The following is a 21,175-nucleotide window of genomic DNA, read 5'->3' as shown; positions in this document are numbered from 1 at the left end:
AATATCCTGAATTATTAAAAAATAATATTATAATTTTAAAATTGAATCTATTTCATTATTATATAAAAAAACTAGTAAACGCGTAAAAACCATAACGGAAATGTAATTTTACGCGGTTTTTACCTTTAAAAAAAAAATGGGGGACGAGTTTGCAAATAATGAAAACCGAAATCAGCATATTACGCTACATTAAAGTTAACAACTTACATAGTGACTATCTACTCACTTGTCACGACTCACATTAATACACACCACCATACCATACATCTCTCTCAGCCCAGAGAGAAAGAGAGAGAACGGGAGAGAGATTTTGCGTAATTAGTACGGGAGAGAGAATGAATCGCAGGGACGATCAAAACCCGTTTGATGAGGAAGCCGTCAATCCATTCTCGGTATTACTCACTTCTTCACTTTTATGAAATTCAGTAGTACTGTGTGTTTTCTTGTTTCTTTTATTATCTTATTTTATTTATAGATCTATCTATTTTTAGTATGGTCTGATTTTTCTTTTGTTTATTATTTGTTGGGGGTGTTTACAATGTGAGTAATTGAGGACTGAATTAATATGTGGGAATTTTTTGATTATTTTAGTGCATCATGCATGCTTCAGTTGCTGCTATGATGTTAATATTAATTTTCTGCTGGATTATTATATTATAGTGATTGAGATCTGGGGTTTCGCGACATGATGCGGTTTTGTATGTTTCGAATCATTTTCTAGTTACTAGCAATTTACCTAATTGTGATGATTTGGTTGGTTGAATGCAATTATATATGGGTGATGACTGATAATCAAAACTAATTTGAACTATATTTCTTCGTATAATATATATTTAAAGTACAGCCTGATCCTACAAGGAGGGAAGGTGGAGAGGGGGGGGGGGGGGGGGAGAGAGAGAGAGGCTGGGAGAGAGAGGGATAGATAGATAGGTAGAGAGGGAGGGAGGGATATCATTTTTGTGAAGCCCTTGTTTTAACACAATACCAGCAATTGTACAGAGATGGGAAACAAAGAAACAACACTGAGTGATAGTTTTTATCGACCAGTAAAATTAGCACTAATGCAAAGGAATAAAGGATAACGACACAAGGGATGATACACCAAAACAAACTGAAGTAAGTAGCAACTAACTGATAAACTAAAGTAAGTAGCAACTAACAACATTTACCCCTTTACTAGACCCCAAATTTGCAATTGCATAATCTCTCAATTCTAGGAAAATAGTCAACTACTCTGATATCAACTCCTATTAAAGTCCATATTGTTAAAGAGCTTTTAAGTTTCATTGTCAAGTCTGAGCTGCTCATCTAACGTCTTCCTTGCTTTCCAGCCAATTTGATCTTTGCTCTTTTTACCTACTAATGTTCATTCATTCCTGCTTTGCACATAATGTTTAATTCGTAGTAGATTATGATATGGACTACTGTAGAGAAATACTACAATTGTTTTGGTCTTAAGGTGACTTTCTTTGGTATAATAACTAGAGATGGTTTTGTTATGAGTTGGGTTATGTACTAATATTATGTTAGTGGTATGTGTTTTAAATAACATTTTGCTGTGTTTGTTGCAGAATGGCAATGCTGATCCTGGATCGAAGTCGCGTATCCCAAAAATGGTTGCCAATACCCTGGGTTTTGGCCAAAAAAATGATGCAAATGTGGATATACCATTAGATTCAATGAAAGTAAGGAACTAACTGTCCCTTGTGATGTAACTTTCTTAAATTTTGTCCGACATCCTTGTTTATTTTGGTATATTGTTCTGTAGGATCCTAAGAAAAAGGAGAAAGAGCTAGCAGCTTGGGATGCAGAACTAAAGAAGAGGGAAAGGGTTAGTTCTAAAGTTTCCTATTAAGTACTTATTTCTTGATGTATCATGCTAATGATCCATCTGTGTTTCTTTGCTTTCTTTTGATATCATATGATCGACAGTATATATTGCTTTGTACTTTTAACAGGACCTCAAACGCAGAGAAGATGCTGTTGCCGGTGGTAAGCTATGATTTGACCATAATTCTGTTAATGGGACCGTGGAACGTTTTAAATTCTTCTTTTGATTTGCCTTCTTCTATGCTCCACTCAGCCAATGTCCCAGCAGATGATAAAAACTGGCCTCCATTTTTTCCAATTATACACCATGATATTGCTAATGAGATACCAGTAAATGCTCAGAGGTTGCAGTATTTGGCTTTTGCCAGCTGGTTAGGTATAATTTTTAAGTTGTTGGTGTGTGAGTGTGTGTTGATGATTTAGTTATCTTTTTCTGGATGCTTACAGTTCTTTGAGCTGGTGCTGTTACTCAGCTATAGTGTATGATTTTTTAAGTATGCATGTGACATGCTAAGTTGCTGTCTGTAAAGATATGGAAGTTGCCGCCTCTGAAGAAAAATGGAAGTTGCTGTCTATAGTCTAAGTATCTGGCTAGCCTGTTTCTAGAATTGTTAATTCATTCCCTTTTAGAAAATTCCAGTTCTAAGAGGACATCTAAGGTCTACTATGCATGCCAGGCTGTTGGATTGTTAGAATCAGTTTCTTTAAATACATAAAACAATACACGAAACTGTGTTATATTCCGGTATATGTGCTTAGACATGATAATCAAGTTAATTTTTTTGTCAATTCGTGCAATGTTGTTAAGCTTATGAACCAAACTGGAGATTGGTCAAAAATATTCTTCAATGGTTTGTAATATGACCGCTGGGATTTATTTATTTTTTGTTTTTAAAGTGATAATCTTTAGAGAGTTTCATTTGCTGTATTTATTTTTTTGATGATTATTTTGTTATGTCCATGCAGGTATTAACATTTGTCTTGTATTTAACCTCATTGCTGTGACTGTTTGTTGGATTAAGCATGGCGGTAAGTTTTATATTATGAAAATTATATTTTACTTTTTTTTTTCCCTTTCTAATTAGGCAAAATCAGTATGTGGTTAGAAAGCTTCGGAGAATTTAACATGTTTGAGTATCTGTAGGTGTTAAGATTTTCTTCCTTGCCACTATCTACATGCTACTTGGATGCCCACTTTCATATGTTTTGTGGTACAGACCACTATATCGTGCAATGAGGTATCAACATTCCTTCTCTTGGTTCTTTCGTGTGTTTAAAAAGATTAGAGTAAGTACATTTAATTGAGACAGGGAGAATCACACCATCTTTGTCCAATTCTTAGAATTATTTTTAAATGGGCATAACTGTAAAATGTTTAATTTGAACGCTGTCTGTTTAATCCACAGGATTGTCAGTGATGACACCAAAGTTTAACTACCTAATATCACCTGCTAACTATATCGTTCTGCAAACCATGACGACTTTAAAATTTAAAATGTGTATAGTCTCTTCAACACCCTCTAAGTCAAACTATTGGTCAAAGCATTGCCATGACCACATGATGTAAGAAGCGTCTTAGCAATATCGGGTGTAATTCTTTATCTACAAAGACCCTCTAAAATATGCTGAACTGATTTATGAACGGCAGCCAGTGACTTGAACATAACTAAAGGTCAATCTAATATGCTGGCTTATCTTACTTGATGGCGTTTTTCAGTAGATTCATGAAATGTCAGTCTTTAACGTCATTATGTATTGTTTAAAATTCAACCTTTTGTCTTCCTCATGTCAATATTTTAGAGGTTGTTTCTATCTCTTCCGATATCAATCCTATTCTTTGTTGCACCTAAATCTTAGCACAGTATACTAGAATAGCTGCTTGTAGTTTTTCAATATTTATATTATTATCATAATTTCATCTTGGTGACATTGGTTTATCAAATAATATGCATTATAGAGGTTATCACCACATGACTAGTTCTTCTTTTCACTACTTTTTGGTGGCTTAACACATACATTATTCTTTTCTTTTTTTTGCATAAGTATCATTGACATTATTACTGCTTTGGTTATTGTGTTATGTTGCATGAATGACTTTTTGAATGCAATGTTTTTTTTGTTTTGGGTTTGCAGGACAGACAGTGCTTTGAAGTTCAGTTGGTTTTTTCTGTTTTACATGGTGAGTTCAGTTACCAAATCATCCTTTGGAACAGCTACATTTTGTTTATTACAAGTCTTTCTTTGTTGTTGCAGCTCCATATTGCCTTTTGCATATTTGCTGCCATAGCTCCTCCCATTGTCTTCCATGGGAAGTCATTGACGTGAGTTCTTTTTCTGGAGATTTTTTTCCTTGCTCATTGATGATCGTTACATCATACTTTGAATCTTGAATTAATGGTTTTCTCTTTTGCAAATTTTTCAGGGGCATTCTTGCAGCTGTTGATGTCTTCTCTGACCATGTTTTGGTGGGGGTAAGTTCCATATATATTGTAATAAAAATTGGAGATGAAGCTCAATGTGCTCAAGCACAACTCTCTAATGCACTTGACCTAGAGATGTTTCAAATTTTGACATGATAAAATTCGAAGTATCTCCGTTATTCATTCATTTCTACACTTTAACGGTAATAAGGAAATAGGTCAGTAAGAGGATAGTATTATTGATGAAGTTCTGACCATTATGCATGACAATGTAGCACATTTGCAACATCCTAGCTAGAAATTGATCTTTTTAGTTTTAACAGTGACTTGGGTTTCCAAAATTTGATACTATAATTTAACCATACGGAGGCCTTGAATTATATGTTTCCATGTCTTATTCTGTATATACTATATTTCTGTTTTGGCAGGTCTTCTATCTAATTGGCTTTGCTTTCTTTTGTCTCGAATCACTTTTGAGCTTGTGGGTACTTCAGGTGAGCAAGAAACTTACATTCTATTTTTAGTCAGTAGACTTTGCCAGTACTTTGTTCTTCTCATTGATGCATGCCATAATTTCTCCAAGTTTCAATTTTGATGGCCACTCAATTAGCAGAGAAAAATTGCAGTCATCCTCTTGATTTCCTGACAATTTTGTGTTCTTTTAAGAGGGTGATACAACATGATATTCCAATTAAAATGTTGAATTACTGTGTATTGAATCTTGAGTTGCTGAAATTAACATGGAATGTTATTCAATAAGTTTAGCAAAGTAGAGCCAACAAACAAACAATTAACAAGTGAACGGGGAAATTCTAATCAAATTCCTTCTTTTTGTGTTTGTTGTCATGGAGTTCATCAAGAAAAAAGGGGTATGGCAGAACCCATGTAATTTGGTGCCCAAATGATGTGGTTACTTATTGTTTTCTCTTAATTTGTCTCTGCAGAAAGTGTACCTATATTTTCGAGGGCACAAGTGATGCATGATCACCAATTAGGATTGCAGTTGGATATTTTTGGTGTTGCAGCTTCATGAGTGCTTCAGTGCCTACTTTTCCAGTGCTTTGTTCATATTTTCTCTAAAGAGATTGTTAGTTTTGATTAAAATAGAAAAAGCACTTCAGGATGCAAAATGTTGAAGTTAACTTTATTAATCTCTTAGGTTATGAATATGTGTTTTTCCCTTCACAGTTTACACTGCATATGTGCGGTTCATTTTTTATTTTCTGGGTTATTAAGTGTGAAAAGATACAGCTCAAATATCTGAAATTAAAGTTGAGAGTTTTTTTTTTTTTTTTGCACAACCAAAGCTAATGACAGAAACCCTTTACTCCATCATAAGTACAATTAAAATATCTGAATAACTCCTTACTTTTAATTCCAAATACATGCATACTTGTCAACTTGATTTGTCCAAAATTTACATTGGATGGCACAGAGTAGACATACAGCCTCCATATCTCCTAACAACTTCTTCCTATGCTCCATTTCATTCTACATTTCCACTCCACACCATAATCTCCTCATCTTCAAGTGGCCACTAGCTTGACGCCACCTAGCAAGCTAGATATCCAAACTGCAAACCAATGACCACCAAGCTTCTCCCATGCCTATATTTATCACATATATGCCTCACCTCATCAACAATTTCATCTTTCCTTTTCCTCACATACAAGCAAAATATAGTAACTATAAATCAAAACAGAAAATAACACTAAATGACAAGATTACCCCGATGCAAAATGGTGAAGTACAACCATGCCCCTCTCTCATTTCACCTTGATATGAGTATATTACCTGCAAACTTGTCCAAAGCAAAGGGTAGAAAGAGGAATCTTCAAACAGTGACACATCAGCATCCCCCTCACCATTTCAAGAACTTTTCTATCCAACCAAAATGGCCTCATGTTTTTTGTTGAACCATAACCTCTTATTCTTTTATCATATCTTTCAAACTCAACTCTTCCACTTAAAATACACACAAGAATCATAACCCCATTTGATAATGCTCACAAAAACCATCACATAATATACTGAGAAATTCCGACTTGGGAATCCTCTTGAAGAGAAAGAGTTAACTGTCAAACTACTAAGCCAGAAAAGATGGCTGTTTGCACAGCTTACAATGTCAAGTCTTTGAACTCAAGCTACTCAGTCTCAACACCAGCAAAATCCCACCTAGGATTTCACCAAAATCAAGTCTTTTTCTACAGCAGTGGCTCCAAGAAAACAAACTACAGGAGATCAGGCAGCTCAGTAATAACATGCGCAGACTCTGGAACAATTGTGATTGGTTTAGCAGCTGATTCAGGTTGCGGAAAGAGTACTTTTATGAGGAGACTGACAAGTGTTTTCGGAGGTGCTGCAGAACCACCAAGAGGAGGGAACCCTGATTCAAACACCTTGATCAGTGACACTACAACTGTCATATGTCTGGATGATTATCATTCACTTGACAGAACTGGAAGAAAAGAGAAGGGAGTCACAGCACTTGACCCCAAAGCCAATGACTTTGATCTTATGTATGAACAAGTTAAGGCTATTAAAGAAGGCATTGCTGTTCAGAAGCCTATCTACAACCATGTTTCTGGCCTTTTGGACCCTCCAGAGCTCATCAAGCCACCAAAGATCCTTGTCATCGAAGGACTACACCCAATGTAAGTGCAATATCTTCTAGTTTTCGTACCATTATTATTCATTATCAATATTCATTGTAAATTTAGTCACTGTAGATTATATATGATAGCAAAGAACTTTAATGTTCTGATAAAGGTCAAAGACAACTTGATACATTGATATATGATCACTACAAAGATTTACCAAATAGTGCCACCGAATGATGTTGTGAGCAATCCAGGAAAATCAATTCAACATAATACAATTAATATCATCAATCAATATGCCATATAATAAATATTTGGGTACCTCTAACATTTCCGTTTAGATGTAACTTGAGTAAAACTGGAGGTGACAAAGTTAAAAGCATTTTTTTTTTATAGTATCTACTGATGTTTTTAGCATGTACTCCAGTATTTTAGTGTTTATGATTCTGCCATGGGAAAAATGTTAGTAAATTAAAGAAATTATTTGGTGGGATGCTTAATTCTAGTTTTATAAAATCATCAAAATTAAATTAAATTTCGAAATCCACATCCTCTATGCTTCTGCTTTCTAGTTCTGTACGAGGAAGTCTGAACACAGTTGTCATCTAGATTCCATCAGTATCTTCCTAGGTACTAAACATATGGGCATATTGCACACAGACATGAACATCGGATCAGTCACGTTAAACTTGATACTGAGTTAAAGCAAGCTAAAGAAATTTAATATTTTCATGTGGCGGAGGTACTAATGTTATAACGTGCAAAGGGATGAACCAGGTGAGAGCTTCGTATTAGTATCCTAAATCTTGTTGCAAAATTATGTAGGTATGATGAAAGGGTGAGGGATCTCTTGGACTTCAGTATCTACTTAGATATCAGCAATGAGGTTAAGTTTGCATGGAAAATTCAGGTAAACTACTCCGGTTTCCCACTAGTTCCTGCCTTCTTTGTTACAATTTACCTGGTTCTTGGAATCTTAACAGACTTATTTTTTTCCTACTGCAGAGGGACATGGCAGAAAGAGGACACAGCCTCGAGAGTATCAAAGCCAGTATTGAAGCCAGAAAGCCTGATTTCGATGCTTACATTGGTAATAACAGTTTTCCCAAATACGTTACTGTAGGGTTGATTCAGCTTGTGATATTGAATATTGATACATAGTTCTTCGATCTTCCTAGCTAATGGCTCTTTGTTTTGCAGACCCACAAAAACAATATGCAGATGCAGTTATAGAAGTGTTGCCAACGCAGCTCATTCCCGATGACAATGAGGGGAAGGTTCTCAGAGTGAAGCTGATAATGAAAGAGGGAGTAGAGTTTTTCAGTCCAGTTTACCTGTTTGATGAAGGCTCCACAATTTCTTGGATACCTTGTGGCAGAAAACTCACTTGCTCGTACCCTGGCATCAAGTTTGCCTATGGTCCTGACTCCTACTTTGGCAATGAGGTACATTCTTGCCCCTTAACCAATAGTTTTTCTTAGAACAAGAGTATATTTGATATTAACAATCGCTTTGCTCTGACACGTTGACCTCAGGTTTCTGTGTTGGAGATGGATGGACAATTCGACAGATTGGATGAGCTCATCTACGTCGAGAGCCATTTGAGTAACATTTCAACCAAATTCTATGGTGAGGTGACACAGCAAATGCTAAAGCATTCTGATTTCCCTGGTAGTAACAATGGAACAGGTCTTTTCCAGACCATTGTTGGATTAAAAATTCGAGACCTTTACGAGCAACTTACTGCCACTAAGGCTGGAGCTCCTCTGCAAGCTACAAAAGCCTAAAACAAAATGCACTCAGAAATGCCGTGCAGTCACCTAATCTTTATTTGTTCTTCGTGATTGTAGATTTAATATTCACACACCTACAATTTTCATTTTAAGTCTAATATTCCTTATAAGGATGAGATACTATCCATATGTATTTAGTTCCAGATACTCTGTGCCTGCTTGTAATAGAGAGAAGGAAATTCAGATATGAAAGAAGAATATATCCGCTTGTCTACAACTAAGGATAAATAATGATAGGCACTGCATGTTCATGTGGATCTAAATCATAGACAGGATAGAAAATGCAGATGCATCATATAAGTTCTTGTAACATATCATTGTTTCATTAAAATATGGATCTTATGTCATATTTCAACGATTAGCAACCAAATCGAAATCAAATCCAACGCTGTAATAGAGATTTCACAGCAAGTCGAGTGAGTATTCCGAATTTAACCACTTCTGTTCGAGATTGTATTGTTGAACATAACAGATAAAAACAAAGGTGTTGGATGGTTGGTGGAATGGAAATTGGGAATGGGGATGAGAGATACGGGAATGGGAGGTATGGGATAGGGGAATGGGAGGTATGGGATAGGGCAATTCAGGGTGTGGAAGGATGATTTACTTTTTAAAGGAATAGGTTTCCCAAGAGAGAAGCAGAATGACTAATCTGATTCAAATATAAGGATCTTGGTGTATCAAGAAGCTGTTTCCAGGAGTTGGAAAATGTGACCTTGCACGATAGAAATCATACACCTAAATTACAAGCTAAGCATAAACTTCGACAGATGATCTACTTTCACCCTTAAATGCTTATATAAGGGATGTGACGAATTTTGTAAAAATCCTGTCCTTCTACACGACCAATAACTCGAACCCTGTCTTTGAACGTCTCAGGCATATTCACGATCATAAGCTCTTTGAGAAGTGAAAGAAATATCAACCCATGAGGAAGCATCACCATATTAGGACAGTTGTTAATCTGTAAGGAAGAAAGATTAGGCATGGCACCTTTATTCACCCTCCACATAGTCAAGTGAGGCAACCTATGAAGCCATAGCCTTTTGAGCTGAGGAAAACCCTGAGCAGAACAGACTAACTCCCTTCCCAGATACGAGTTGTTTCCCATTTGCAGAGTTTGTAGGTTGGGAAGCTTCTCCAGTAATATCATAGGGTCTTCCTCAAACTCACAGTTAACCATGACGATTCGAGTGAGTAACCGCGAGAAATGACTGTGGTCATAGTTCTTAGGTAGTATGCCTACATGTGCATCAATCCACAAGCTGTTGATAAAGGGACACTCCAGCAATTGTACCAGACAAGAACTCCCATCTTCTGAACATAAGTTGGAATCTTTCACTTCGAGGATAGAGTGGCGCAATGAGTTTGAACTGATGAAGCTCATAACTTCTTCAAGGTCCTTGACAATTACTCTTACATGAAGGACTCGAAGCTTCCTTAGTTTCATGAGATCATTTGTTTCACAGTATGTTGTGTCAAAATATCTCATCAGTTCTAACTCATTTAAGCCATCCATTCTTAATTTTTTGACTGCATCTAGTTTACGAATTTTATGAAGAGGAAGGTACAAGTGCTTAAGCTGCTTTAGCTTCCAGAAAACATTTGGAATATTAATATCACCCCTTACTCTTAGATCAAGTGTTTGCAAGTTCTTCAAATCACCTATTGATGATGGCAGATCTTCCAGTGAACTATTCAAAAAACTCAAATACGTTAAGTAGACTAGCTCGCCTATTCGTCTAAGAGGTGAGCATTTTCTTTTGCTGAAATCAAAATCAGTGAGCATCAAAACACGTAGCAGCTTAAACTTCTTGATACAAAGGATTTTCCCAGGCCACTCTCTGAGTGAACTCTTGTAGTTCCGGAAGAACAGAAGAGATCGAAGTTGTCTAATAACATTTTCGTCAAAGACTTTAAAACTTGATCTATGACTATCATCGTATGAATAGAGACTGAGAATGCGGGCAACGTCTCTAGATGATTTAGATTCTGAACTTAGCAACATATCATTTGTGTGCTGAAAATCAATCAGGTTGAGAAACTTTTCCTCCTTTCCTTTAAACAGGCACATGTCCCGGATAAGATCATGAACACGACAAGTTCGAAAAGTTGACCATGACTCTCCAACATCTCTTTGTTCAACTTCAATAAGGCTTCTCTGCGCCATTTCAACCATGTAACGTTCTGCTTTGTCCAACATCATCTCGCCTGTTTCTTGATCATCAGATTTTACCAGACCTTCAGCTAACCACAGTTGATACAGTTCCTCCACATATATTTTCTCATCCTCTTTAAAATTTCCCAGATAAAGAAAGCAGTGCCTCATACATTGGGGTAAATTGTCATAGCTTAAAGCTAAAACTTGTCTTACAGTATAGTATTCATCCTCTTTTAGCCCTCCTCCCCTACTCAGGTACAGAGAAATATCTTTGTTTATCAATTCCCAGTCTCTTAAACCTTTGCCTTTTAAAATCCCTCCTATTGTAGAAATTGCTAGTGGTAAACCTTGGCATGTTTGAACTATTTTCCTCCCTACATCTTCTATCTCCAGGACAGGCCTCATTTCTGCATAATTATCTCAATACAGTTAGAATCACAATTTCTTACACTTCTGATAATTTCTTGGAACCCCTATGTCCAATTTTGAGGTTTGTACTAGATTCTAAATGCGGATTAAATTCTAATATGCATCAATTTGTCAGTAAGATAAAATAATTAGCTGAAAGAGAGTTATGGAGCAACGCACCTTTAGCATCAACCCCTTGAGGAAATGCTTTTCTAGAAAGCAGCAGCAAGCCCTCCTCCTCGGTTAAAGACCTGAGCTTATACGTAGAACCCAAACCAGCAACACTTCCAATATTACGCGTAGTTAGTAGAATTTTGCTACCAACTGTCTCCTCGCCAACAGGAAACGCAGGCCTTAGGCATTCCCAAGCGGCAAGCATCCAGATGTCATCCACAACTACCAAACACATTGTATCTTTTTGTACATTGTAGAGTTCTCGGACAAGTTCACTATCTTCCATGTCCGAAATCTCTTCCCTTCTCCCCGGAACAAGTTGTTTAAAAATGCTCTTAAGAACTTTCTCTCTATCAAATTGTTGAGTGATACAAATCCAAGCAAATGCCTTGAAATGACCTCGAATATCGACATGATTATATATCTTTTTAGCAAGGGTAGTCTTTCCCTGACCACCCATACCCCATATCGAAATAACCTCAAACACATCAGTCTTGTTCTTCAAATTGGACACCAATGTGTCCATTTCCTCCTCCATACCAACAAAATCTTTCTCGATCAAATGAGAATAACTAATCCTCGGCAACAATGGCACTTCAAATTTAACCGAATTCGAGGCATCTCCCCCCTCTAAAGCCCTCACACCATATGTCTGTAAACTTGCAGTAACACTTCTAAGCTTACATTTTATAATTTCAATTTCCTTACCAACTTTATATAGGCTTACACATTGACACAAAATGCAAGCAAATCTTCTCGAAATTTCTCGAAAAAGCCTTCCATTTTTTTCAACTCGGAGCGCGTAAATTTCGATAACATCTTCTGTTCGATGAGCAAGCTCTCTGATCTCAGCTACCCAGTTGCGAACTCTGCTGTCTGCATGTTGTCGTTTATCTGCATCTGCTAAAAAACATTGCATTCTTGTGAGCTCAGTTTGGATTTCCTCCACTTGGGTTCTTACTTGATATGAAAACTGCACCTGAGATATCAACAAATCTCCTAGCCTTGTTACGGCTAAAGAGACCACAGCCTCTGCCATCTCTTAATTGTTCCAACTTTGAAGATGATGAACAAAGAATGAGAAGATCAGCATATATCTTTATCTTCTCAATTCTTGACTGGCTGCTTAAAGCCAAATTACTTTTTGAGCTTTTTCTCTCTTGCCCTCTCTTACTCCCTCCGTCCATATTTATCTGTCCACTTTGAAAGTAAAAATTTGTCCCGATTTATTTGTGCATTTATACTTTCAAAACTAATTTAATGATAGTTTTTCAAATATATCTCCAATTCATGTTTTCAAGACCATTTTCAAGATATTAATTAGAGGTATTTAATGAAAAAGTTTATACAATCAATTATTCTTTTGTATGTGTTTTTTTTTCTCCAAAATGGACAGATAAAAAAGGACGGAGGGAGTATTTTAGACCTCTATGAATTGGGTCATGTTGTGTAATTTGGCAGAGTGTATTTTTATGTTTAATATATATGAAACTATATAATATGTTTAATATTTGTGTGCCTAATCATGAAATTCATATTCGTTTTTTAAAGTGTCGGAGTAATTTTTTATATATTTAATATGAATATAATAATAGATTTGATTTAAATAAATTTTAAAGTGAATTTCATATGTAATTTATGATATATATATTGAATCTTTATATTTACGTATAATTGTGTATAAATTTATATATGTGCATATATTATATATATGTAAATATATATTATCTTATATGAAAATTTATTTATTTATTTAAAAATATATTTATATAATATATTTTTGTTTATATAAAATGAAAACTCATATACGATATTAGATTCATCGTCTAACACCGTGTTTGTGTGCTAAAAGTTAAAATATAAATATTACATGTCTCATAATAATAAGAGTCGTTTTGATTTTTACATTTAATTTGAGATGTAAAAAGCATGTTTTTACGTATTATTTTTCTAAAAAACTTAAATAAAAATTTTATATCTATATATTTATTTAAATAATTTTAAAAATAATATATAAAAATATGTCTTTTTTTATGTGTAAAAAATCAAATTAACTTTTATTATGAAATAAAATTTTTTATTTTTATTTTATATTTATGTCGCGTATGAAATTGTGAAGCCGGGTTATTATTATTATGACAGGTACCTCGCATTTGAACCGGAAAATAGTTCGAGGAGATATGTTTCAATCAAAATATCTAAATTTATTTTAATTGTCATAAATAAATCATCAAATATGTTATACATTAGGGAAGTTCATAATCTCAAAAATCGTGTGATCGACCGAAATTTTAATTTTAATTTTAACTATATATTAAAGATAAGGTTGTGAGAGCTAAATTCATATATGTGTATAATTTTGATATCACTAATTAGTTATCAATTTATTAAGAATGAGCTTTAGAGTATATATGTAAAAAGTATATAACCTCAAGAATATATATAGTACAGATGTGTAGTCTCGTTTTCATTTTACGAAAGACAAAACCATACTCAGTTCTTCGGAGATAATGCAAATCTAGTTTAGAATAATTACTGGGACAGAAACAAAATTATAAAATGAAAAATGAAAAAATAAAGATAAAGTAACTCCAGAAAAATAATCTGAAATGGTCTTAAGTTCGGAACCATGTGTGACTTTGACTATTCTTTAGGAATCTGCGTGTGGCTGTGGCTTTGTGTCATGGTCTAGGATTACAGCTGTTTTAAATCCAGGATTTAAAGATATTTTGGACTTTTAATCAGAAAATATAAATAGGAAATTAATAAGTAGTACTCCCTCCGTTTCAAATTAGATGTCCACTCTCAAAAAATTACACAGTTTAATAAAAGTGGTTGTTCACAATTTAATTGTATTAAATGAGCATAATATGTGGTGTGAGATTGATCTAGAAAATATAAATAAGAGATATGTGGAGTAGAATTGACTTTGGAAATATGATTTTGCATTGAAAGTGGAAGACTGAAGTGGACAAGTAATTTGAAAAAAAAAAAAAAAATCTTGAAAGTGGACATGTAAATTGAAACGGAGGTAGTACTTTCATGATGAACTCATTATATTTTTCTTAGTCTTATAGTAAAGTTAAATTTAATCACTCAAATAAATAATTTATTAAAAATATTTATTATTATAATTGTAATAACTCATAAATTAATAATAATAGTAATAATAATAAAATCATCAAAACAAACCAAGCCACCTTCCTAACCCACTTTCCAATAGTATTCGTCTTAAAAGCAGGTATTAAATTGATGATGGGGAGTTAAATCGGTGTTTGGGGACATGCTTGACTATCAGCCGCGACTTAAAGCTTGACTCAAGATGCCGTGTCTGGGTTTACGTTTGGTACAACGGTTTCGCACATGAAATCAGTTGCAATTAAAACATTCAAATAAAGTGAGTTCAAGCAGAAGAGAGTTCTTTTGACAAAAAAAAAAACAAGAGTAGAAAAAGAGCTCTTAGCGGGTAATTTCAGGATGGGTAATCGATGAAATCCTAATAAATTAAAACTATATATGTTATATATGTTGTTTTTAGCTTCCATTGTTACCTGTGTAACTCTACTGATGTAACTATAGGGTATACCATTTCTTTGCTAAAATATTACTCATAATTACGCCTTTGAACTTAAATCACTTGGGTTAAATTTGTCTACACCTTGTCTGTAAATCTATGTACGTAGCCAGTTTTTGCCATGGCAAGAAACATTCAAGATCTTTGCAGTAACTAAAAAACAGAGAGCAACCCTCTTCTACTAATATAACAAGAAAAACGACTAAATCTTGACTCAGGACTCAGCAGACGGAAACACAAGTAATTAAACATTATATGCTTTTTACAAACTTGTTGAATATTTTTTAGTAATAACTTTTTTATCTCTCAGTCAGCTCTTAAAGGGTGTGTAACTGTGTATATAAAGAGTGAGCCTTTAAGGAAAGTTTGTGCAGAACTTAGACATGCTTTGCTCAATGGCGAATCACACTGCTTCCCCATCCATATCTCTTTACTCATTTTCTTTGGTAATAACAGGTTTAGTTCTCTTCTCTTCCTTCATTGATGGAAATGCAGCTGTTAATCGCAACCTCATGGCGCCACGAACACATAATTTTCACACCATCAAAGTTAGTTCTTTGTTACCGGACTCTGTCTGCGACTCCTCTTCACAAGGTTCCTTTTTCTAACTAACATCAAACTTAGGATTCTTTTTGATATATATTTTTTACTTGTCAGTTTTTCGTTTTTTTAGAAAAAATTGTTAATTTAACAGGTTACAAGCTGCCATCCTCATCATCCCTGAAAGTTGTGCACAAACACGGACCATGCAACAAACAACACAGAACAAATTCTCCACCATCACCATCTCAAATCCTGGCTCATGACGAGGCCCGAGTTCAATCAATCAAGGCAAGGATCATCGCCTTGAACTCGGTTGGAAACACATTCACAACCTCTGAATCAGTCACACTTCCTGCCAAGTCCGGCTTATCATTAGACACTCTCAATTACGTCGTCACTGTAGGTCTCGGATCACCAAAGAAAGACCTCTCCCTTGCTTTTGACACCGGCAGTAGTCTAACATGGACACAATGCCAGCCCTGCGTCGAATCATGCTACAAACAGCGTGATCCGATCTTCGATCCTTCAGAATCCTCCGGTTACACAAATGTCTCGTGCAATACTCCAGAGTGTAATCAACTCCAAATCCGTGGCTGCAACGGGACTACCTGCCTCTATCAAGTCGGATACGGAGATAATTCGTACACAATCGGTTACTTGGCTAAAGATACATTAACGCTATCTTCCGCAGAAACCATCACCGATTTCTACTTCGGATGCGGCCAAAATAATCATTTACTTGGTTCCGACCAGGTTGCTGGATTACTCGGACTCGGCAGAGAGGAATCTTCAATTATTTCACAAACTTCAACGAAATACGGGAAAATTTTCTCGTATTGTCTGCCTTCTAGCTCAAGCGGATCTGGTTACCTAACATTCGGGAATTCAGGAATTTCAAATTCCGTACAGTATATTCCGCTCGGTAATTCAAATAAATTTTACGTGATTGATATTACCGGGATCTACCTCAATGATCAAAAACTTGCCATAAGTCCAACCGTGTTCTCTACCAAAATATCAATCATCGATTCCGGCACCGTCATCACACGCTTGCCGTCGGAAGCGTACACTACATTACGAGACGCTTTCCGACAGCAAATGTCCATGTATCCGATGGGAAGACCGGAGAGCTTATTCGACACATGTTATGACTTGAGTAAATACACAGAAGTGAATACTCCGAAGATCAGTATCGAATTCGGCGGAAATCAAAAAATTGAGCTGGCCATGACAGGAGTTTTGTATGCAGTCAGTTCGTCGCAGATGTGTTTGGCTTTTGCTGCGAATAGTGATACCAGTTTTCCTACAATTCTGGGGAATGTTCAGCAGAAGACAATGCAAGTTGTTTACGACTTGGCGGGAGGAAAATTAGGGTTCGGACCTAATGGATGTGCTTAGTTAAGTTACTCCCTCTGTTTTTTTTTATATATGAGGCTTTGACTTTTGGCACATACTTTTAAGTGCTTTGACCGGGTAGTTAAAAATATTATTTTTTGAATTTTCTTTTTTTGAATAAAAATTTTGATTATATATTATTATTCAGAAAAAGAAAATTTAAAAAATAATATTTTTAACTACCCGGTCAAAGCACTTGGAAGTGTGTGCCAAAAGTCAAAGCGTCATATAAAAAAAAACAGAGGGAGTAATATGTATACGCTGTTTTCTTACAAAAAATAAAATATGTATATAAAATATGTATACGCTGTTTAAGGAAAGTCGAAAGATGATTACAGAGCTTCGGAATAAAATACGTATTTGTGTATTCAGTTTGATCAAGTGATTAATATATTTTATATAAAAATTCTAGTACAGTTAATTTGCAGTTTTGCCATTCATCAAGTACTCACGATTAACCCTATACCATAGGTTCATCAGCTACCCACGATAAACCCTCTGCGATAGATATTACTATGTGCATAACGAATCTTTAACTTTTTGAATCCCATGATTAAATTCTTGATAAATGAATTTGGAAGAAGAGAAAATTAAATTTCATCAAAAAAATTTATTTTTATAATATTATAAATCAAAATATATAAATATAAAAGAAATCATCAAACAATTACTTGATTTTGTAACTATATTTTTTTTTTAACAATACAGCACTTTTAACCAAAACTCACAAGCAGACCCTCAATTATAAAGTGGTATATGCCTGCTAGGTAAATTTTCTCGACTTCTATTTCAGTTTGGATATGGGGGAATTTGTTTGCTATATTAAAGTTTCTTCCATATGAAATAAAATTTTAAATTTAAACGGACCTAAAAGGAGTCCAACATTATGGGGGGGAAAAAAAAAAGGAGTCCAACAAATTGAAAAGCAATTCTCACAAGTCTAGAGACCGCAGAAATTATAGCACAGCACTGAAAATTTTTAAATTGTAAAATTGACCTCAAGTCGTCAACTGATAATGTTGATCGATCAGTGCAATTCATCATTCTTTTTGGTAGAATAACACAACTTATACAGTACGTGCACTAACACTTGTCCGCATTTTCGTCGAATGTTACTTGAAATAATTAGCAAAGTGGAAATTCAACTTTAATTCGAGAAATTAATCAAAACGACATATGAGTCTGTTTGTCTGATGTCAAGTCAGTATTAATTTATTTGTGTTTATGTAACAAACCGATTTAAAATACAAAGAAACTAGAAATTGATTTAAAGTCGAAAGTTAGTTTGAGATATTTTTCTCGACACTTTTTTTTTTGGAATTTTTTTGATAAAAATTATTTATAAATTATTTTTATTTTTATTATATTTTTAATAACTCATAAATAATTAAAATGTTAAAATAATCCCACCAGACATTCTAAAATTCAACGTATCGCATTAAATCACTTCATAATTTTAAATCTTAGCCAACGGAGCTGTGTATCTCTCTATAAAAGGTGGCCATTTAGGAGGAAAGTTGGAATGCAGGAAGAAGCCAACATAAGAAGTGTTCCTCACATCAATGGGGAATTCCACTGCATTTTTCTTCGTATCTCTCAACATATTTTCTCTATTAGTTCTGTTTTCTTCATTCAATAATGGAGATGCGGCTGTTGACAGAAACCTCGTTGCTGCACAAACTCATGATTTTCACATCATCAAAGTTAATTCTTTGTTACCGGACTCAGTTTGCGACTCCTCCTCACAAGGTTCCTTCCCAAACTCCTCTCAAACTCTTTGTATATGTGATATGTCCTTCATTTCCAAGTTTATTAAGGAGTAAAATGGCTGTTAAAGAAGACCTTGTATTTCAAATCATGTTGGTTATATTTACTTGGCCGAAGTTTTTTTAAGATAAGAACAGTGACCTTAGACTAACTAATGTGTCGTCCTGCTATATATGACAAGGACACGCCTCTGTTTTCACCATCTAAAGAAATACTGTTATTTCAGAAATCAAGCTTCTCTTCTTCTCTAAAAAAACAATAATTTCAATCACAAAGCTTGAATCATTCGACAGTTGAACTCATCATAGTTCCCCCAGTAAAACTCTTTGGATTCTACTTTATGCATGTGCTCTAGAAACTTATTATTTCTGCACACAGGTCTGATTTTGTTAACCTTCAGCTACTATGTACTCTTATAAATTTCATAGCAGCTAAAGGTTGCAGAGGGGCTGATCTAGAATATTATTGCCAGGGGTTCAAAGATATATTTGATGAATATTTTACACTTTAGATTTCATGGGAAGATTTTTACATTTTATGAAAATTTAAGATTCAGAAACCATGATAGTGCTAATGTACAATTACAAGTGCGCATTTAGTTCCCTGAGTTAAACTTCAGGGGCTTTTTTCTTCGCAATAGTTATACTAATAAATTCATGGTTTCAAAGGTCGGAAATTACCAACATCGTCATCGCTGAAAGTTGTGCACAGACATGGACCGTGTCACAATCGACACAAAACAGAGTCTCCACAATCACCGTCCCAAATCCTAACTCGTGACAACTCCCGAGTTGACTCGATCAACTCCCGAATCTCTGCCAAGTCAGTTGAAAACACATTAACATCCACCAGATCAGTCACACTTCCAGCAAAGTCCGGCTTATCATTAGGCACCGGCAATTACATTGTCACTGTCGGGCTCGGATCACCAAAAAAAGACCTGTCATTAGTTTTTGACACGGGGAGCAGTCTAACATGGACACAATGCGAGCCTTGCGGTGGATACTGCTACAATCAACACGATCCGATCTTCGATCCTTCAGATTCCACTAGCTACACAAACATCTCCTGCAAAGCAGTGAAATGCAAACAACTCAAACCCTCCGCCTGCAGGGGGGCTAACTGTATTTACGGTGTACAGTATGGCGACAACTCTTTCACAGTCGGTTACTTAGCAAAAGATAAATTAACGCTATCACCAACCGAGATCATCAACGATTTCTACTTCGGATGTGGGCAAAATAATCAAGGCCTGTTCGGCCAAGTCGCTGGAATAATCGGACTCGATAGGAACAAATTTTCGGTCTTTTCACAAGCATCAAAGAAATACGGGAAAGTGTTCTCGTATTGTCTACCTTCTAGGTCCAGCGGATCTGGTTACCTAACTTTCGGTAAGTCTGTCGTTTCAAACAGCACTCAGTATATCCCGCTTGCTAATTTGAAGGGCTTTTATTCCATTAATATTATCGGCATCTATGTTCGCGGTCAAAAACTCGCAATAAATCCAACTGTATTCTCCACCTACGGTTCTATCATCGATTCGGGCACTGTCATCACACGCTTTCCCTCGGAAGCATACACAACATTGCGAGACGCTTTCAGAAAACAAATGTCCGCGTATCCAGTGGCGAATCCAACGAAGGTATTGGACACTTGTTACGACTTTAGTAGCTACACGGGAGTGACAGTTCCGAAGATTAGTATTGAGTTTGGCGGGAACAAGATAATTGATCTCGGCATTACAGGAATATTGTACGTGGTGAGTTTGTCGCAGGTGTGTCTGGCGTTTTCGACGAATACTGGTGTCACTAATCTCACGATTTATGGGAATGTTCAGCAGAAGACAATGCAAGTTGTTTACGATGTTGCGGGAGGGAGATTAGGGTTCGGACCAAATGGATGTGCTTAATCAAGTTATATGATGTTGAAGGAAAGATGATTAAATAGCTTTTGGTCATAAAAAAATGGTTTGGGCTATATATGATGTATGGAATAAAATGAATCTGAGAAGGATTGAAGTTACTGAACCATAGTGTTCATGATATCATTTGTAATTAAAACATTTAAACAACGATTGTGCTCAGATGATTCGAGCAGTTAAGAGTTTATCCTCTATTGTTTTAAGATCATTTTGAGCCTCTATTGTTGGACGATCAATTATAAGGTTATAAGAAATAGAGTTGTCAGCTGGTAACTTCTGGACGAGAAGTCGAGAACTGTTCAGATCATAGAATTTGGTGTCTATACAAGTTCTATTTTATTAAATTACTGATTAATTCACGCAGCAAAGTGATTAAATTTTGTTAATATATATATTAAAAGAAAAGAGGCTTATAAATGTATGTAGAAAGATAATGTGATTAATGGATGTAAGAGTGAAAACATAGAATTTTTAATGGGTAAATTTTCAAATTAAAATTTCATTTATAATTAGATTTTCTATAGTTTATCTATTCAAAGTGCGATTAATTAAATTGTAAACTAATTTCAAGTTAAATGAAGATATATAT

At 35.2% G+C, this 21,175-nt stretch overlaps 5 protein-coding genes across 6 annotated transcripts; 4 read left to right on the top strand and 1 right to left on the bottom strand.

Moving 5' to 3' along the window:
- Window positions 1-157: 157 nt before the first annotated feature.
- Window positions 158-5,539, top strand: LOC108208878 (secretory carrier-associated membrane protein 4). 2 transcript variants are annotated; one of them, XM_017379457.2, is made up of 12 exons: window positions 158-392; window positions 1,572-1,685; window positions 1,769-1,831; window positions 1,959-1,992; window positions 2,084-2,206; window positions 2,797-2,859; window positions 2,975-3,068; window positions 3,964-4,009; window positions 4,084-4,151; window positions 4,253-4,301; window positions 4,679-4,744; window positions 5,195-5,539. In XM_017379457.2, the coding sequence occupies exons 1-12, from the start codon at window positions 336-338 to the stop codon at window positions 5,225-5,227; spliced, it is 810 nt and encodes a 269-aa protein (XP_017234946.1). In that variant the 5' UTR covers window positions 158-335; the 3' UTR covers window positions 5,228-5,539. The 2 variants fall into 2 exon arrangements, with proteins under 2 accessions (XP_017234946.1, XP_017234947.1); XM_017379458.2 differs by lacking the exon at window positions 2,084-2,206 and having other exon boundaries at window positions 213-392.
- Window positions 5,540-6,070: 531 nt separating this feature from the next.
- LOC108208876 (phosphoribulokinase, chloroplastic) lies at window positions 6,071-8,860 on the top strand. Its single transcript, XM_017379456.2, has 5 exons — window positions 6,071-6,904; window positions 7,676-7,760; window positions 7,856-7,940; window positions 8,051-8,295; window positions 8,386-8,860. The coding sequence occupies exons 1-5, from the start codon at window positions 6,351-6,353 to the stop codon at window positions 8,635-8,637; spliced, it is 1,221 nt and encodes a 406-aa protein (XP_017234945.1). The 5' UTR covers window positions 6,071-6,350; the 3' UTR covers window positions 8,638-8,860.
- Window positions 8,861-9,287: 427 nt separating this feature from the next.
- On the bottom strand, window positions 9,288-12,551 carry LOC108208875 (putative disease resistance protein At1g50180). Its single transcript, XM_017379455.2, has 2 exons — window positions 11,393-12,551; window positions 9,288-11,211 (listed from the first exon to the last, which is right to left on the bottom strand). Exons 1-2 carry the CDS (start codon window positions 12,423-12,425, stop codon window positions 9,431-9,433), a joined length of 2,814 nt encoding a protein of 937 aa, XP_017234944.1. The 5' UTR covers window positions 12,426-12,551; the 3' UTR covers window positions 9,288-9,430.
- Window positions 12,552-15,288: 2,737 nt separating this feature from the next.
- LOC108206996 (aspartyl protease family protein At5g10770-like) lies at window positions 15,289-17,031 on the top strand. The gene is made up of 2 exons (XM_017377452.2): window positions 15,289-15,554; window positions 15,655-17,031. The coding sequence occupies exons 1-2, from the start codon at window positions 15,344-15,346 to the stop codon at window positions 16,899-16,901; spliced, it is 1,458 nt and encodes a 485-aa protein (XP_017232941.1). The 5' UTR covers window positions 15,289-15,343; the 3' UTR covers window positions 16,902-17,031.
- Window positions 17,032-18,394: 1,363 nt separating this feature from the next.
- Window positions 18,395-20,794, top strand: LOC108206034 (aspartyl protease family protein At5g10770-like). Its single transcript, XM_017376198.1, has 2 exons — window positions 18,395-18,647; window positions 19,334-20,794. Exons 1-2 carry the CDS (start codon window positions 18,461-18,463, stop codon window positions 20,572-20,574), a joined length of 1,428 nt encoding a protein of 475 aa, XP_017231687.1. The 5' UTR covers window positions 18,395-18,460; the 3' UTR covers window positions 20,575-20,794.
- Window positions 20,795-21,175: the final 381 nt, after the last annotated feature.

This window comes from Daucus carota, chromosome 2, assembly GCF_001625215.2.
Source record: "Daucus carota subsp. sativus chromosome 2, DH1 v3.0, whole genome shotgun sequence".
Taxonomy (NCBI): Eukaryota; Viridiplantae; Streptophyta; class Magnoliopsida; order Apiales; family Apiaceae; genus Daucus; species Daucus carota.
Note: the sequence above shows the minus strand (reverse complement) of the source record. Positions and strands in the feature narration are given on the sequence as shown.

Coding starts and splice junctions, on each gene's coding strand:
- LOC108208878 (XM_017379457.2), top strand. CDS start 336: ATGAATCGCAGGGACGATCAAAACCCGTTTGATGAGGAAGCCGTCAAT. Junction 1,686..1,768: donor TACCATTAGATTCAATGAAA/GTAAGGAACTAA, acceptor ATTGTTCTGTAG/GATCCTAAGAAAAAGGAGAA. Junction 2,207..2,796: donor GGCTTTTGCCAGCTGGTTAG/GTATAATTTTTA, acceptor ATGTCCATGCAG/GTATTAACATTTGTCTTGTA.
- LOC108206034 (XM_017376198.1), top strand. CDS start 18,461: ATGGGGAATTCCACTGCATTTTTCTTCGTATCTCTCAACATATTTTCT. Junction 18,648..19,333: donor TTGCGACTCCTCCTCACAAG/GTTCCTTCCCAA, acceptor ATGGTTTCAAAG/GTCGGAAATTACCAACATCG.
- LOC108208876 (XM_017379456.2), top strand. CDS start 6,351: ATGGCTGTTTGCACAGCTTACAATGTCAAGTCTTTGAACTCAAGCTAC. Junction 7,761..7,855: donor AGTTTGCATGGAAAATTCAG/GTAAACTACTCC, acceptor TTCCTACTGCAG/AGGGACATGGCAGAAAGAGG. Junction 7,941..8,050: donor TGATTTCGATGCTTACATTG/GTAATAACAGTT, acceptor TTTGTTTTGCAG/ACCCACAAAAACAATATGCA.
- LOC108208875 (XM_017379455.2), bottom strand. CDS start 12,425: ATGGCAGAGGCTGTGGTCTCTTTAGCCGTAACAAGGCTAGGAGATTTG. Junction 11,212..11,392: donor TCAAGGGGTTGATGCTAAAG/GTGCGTTGCTCC, acceptor ATAATTATGCAG/AAATGAGGCCTGTCCTGGAG.
- LOC108206996 (XM_017377452.2), top strand. CDS start 15,344: ATGCTTTGCTCAATGGCGAATCACACTGCTTCCCCATCCATATCTCTT. Junction 15,555..15,654: donor CTGCGACTCCTCTTCACAAG/GTTCCTTTTTCT, acceptor TTAATTTAACAG/GTTACAAGCTGCCATCCTCA.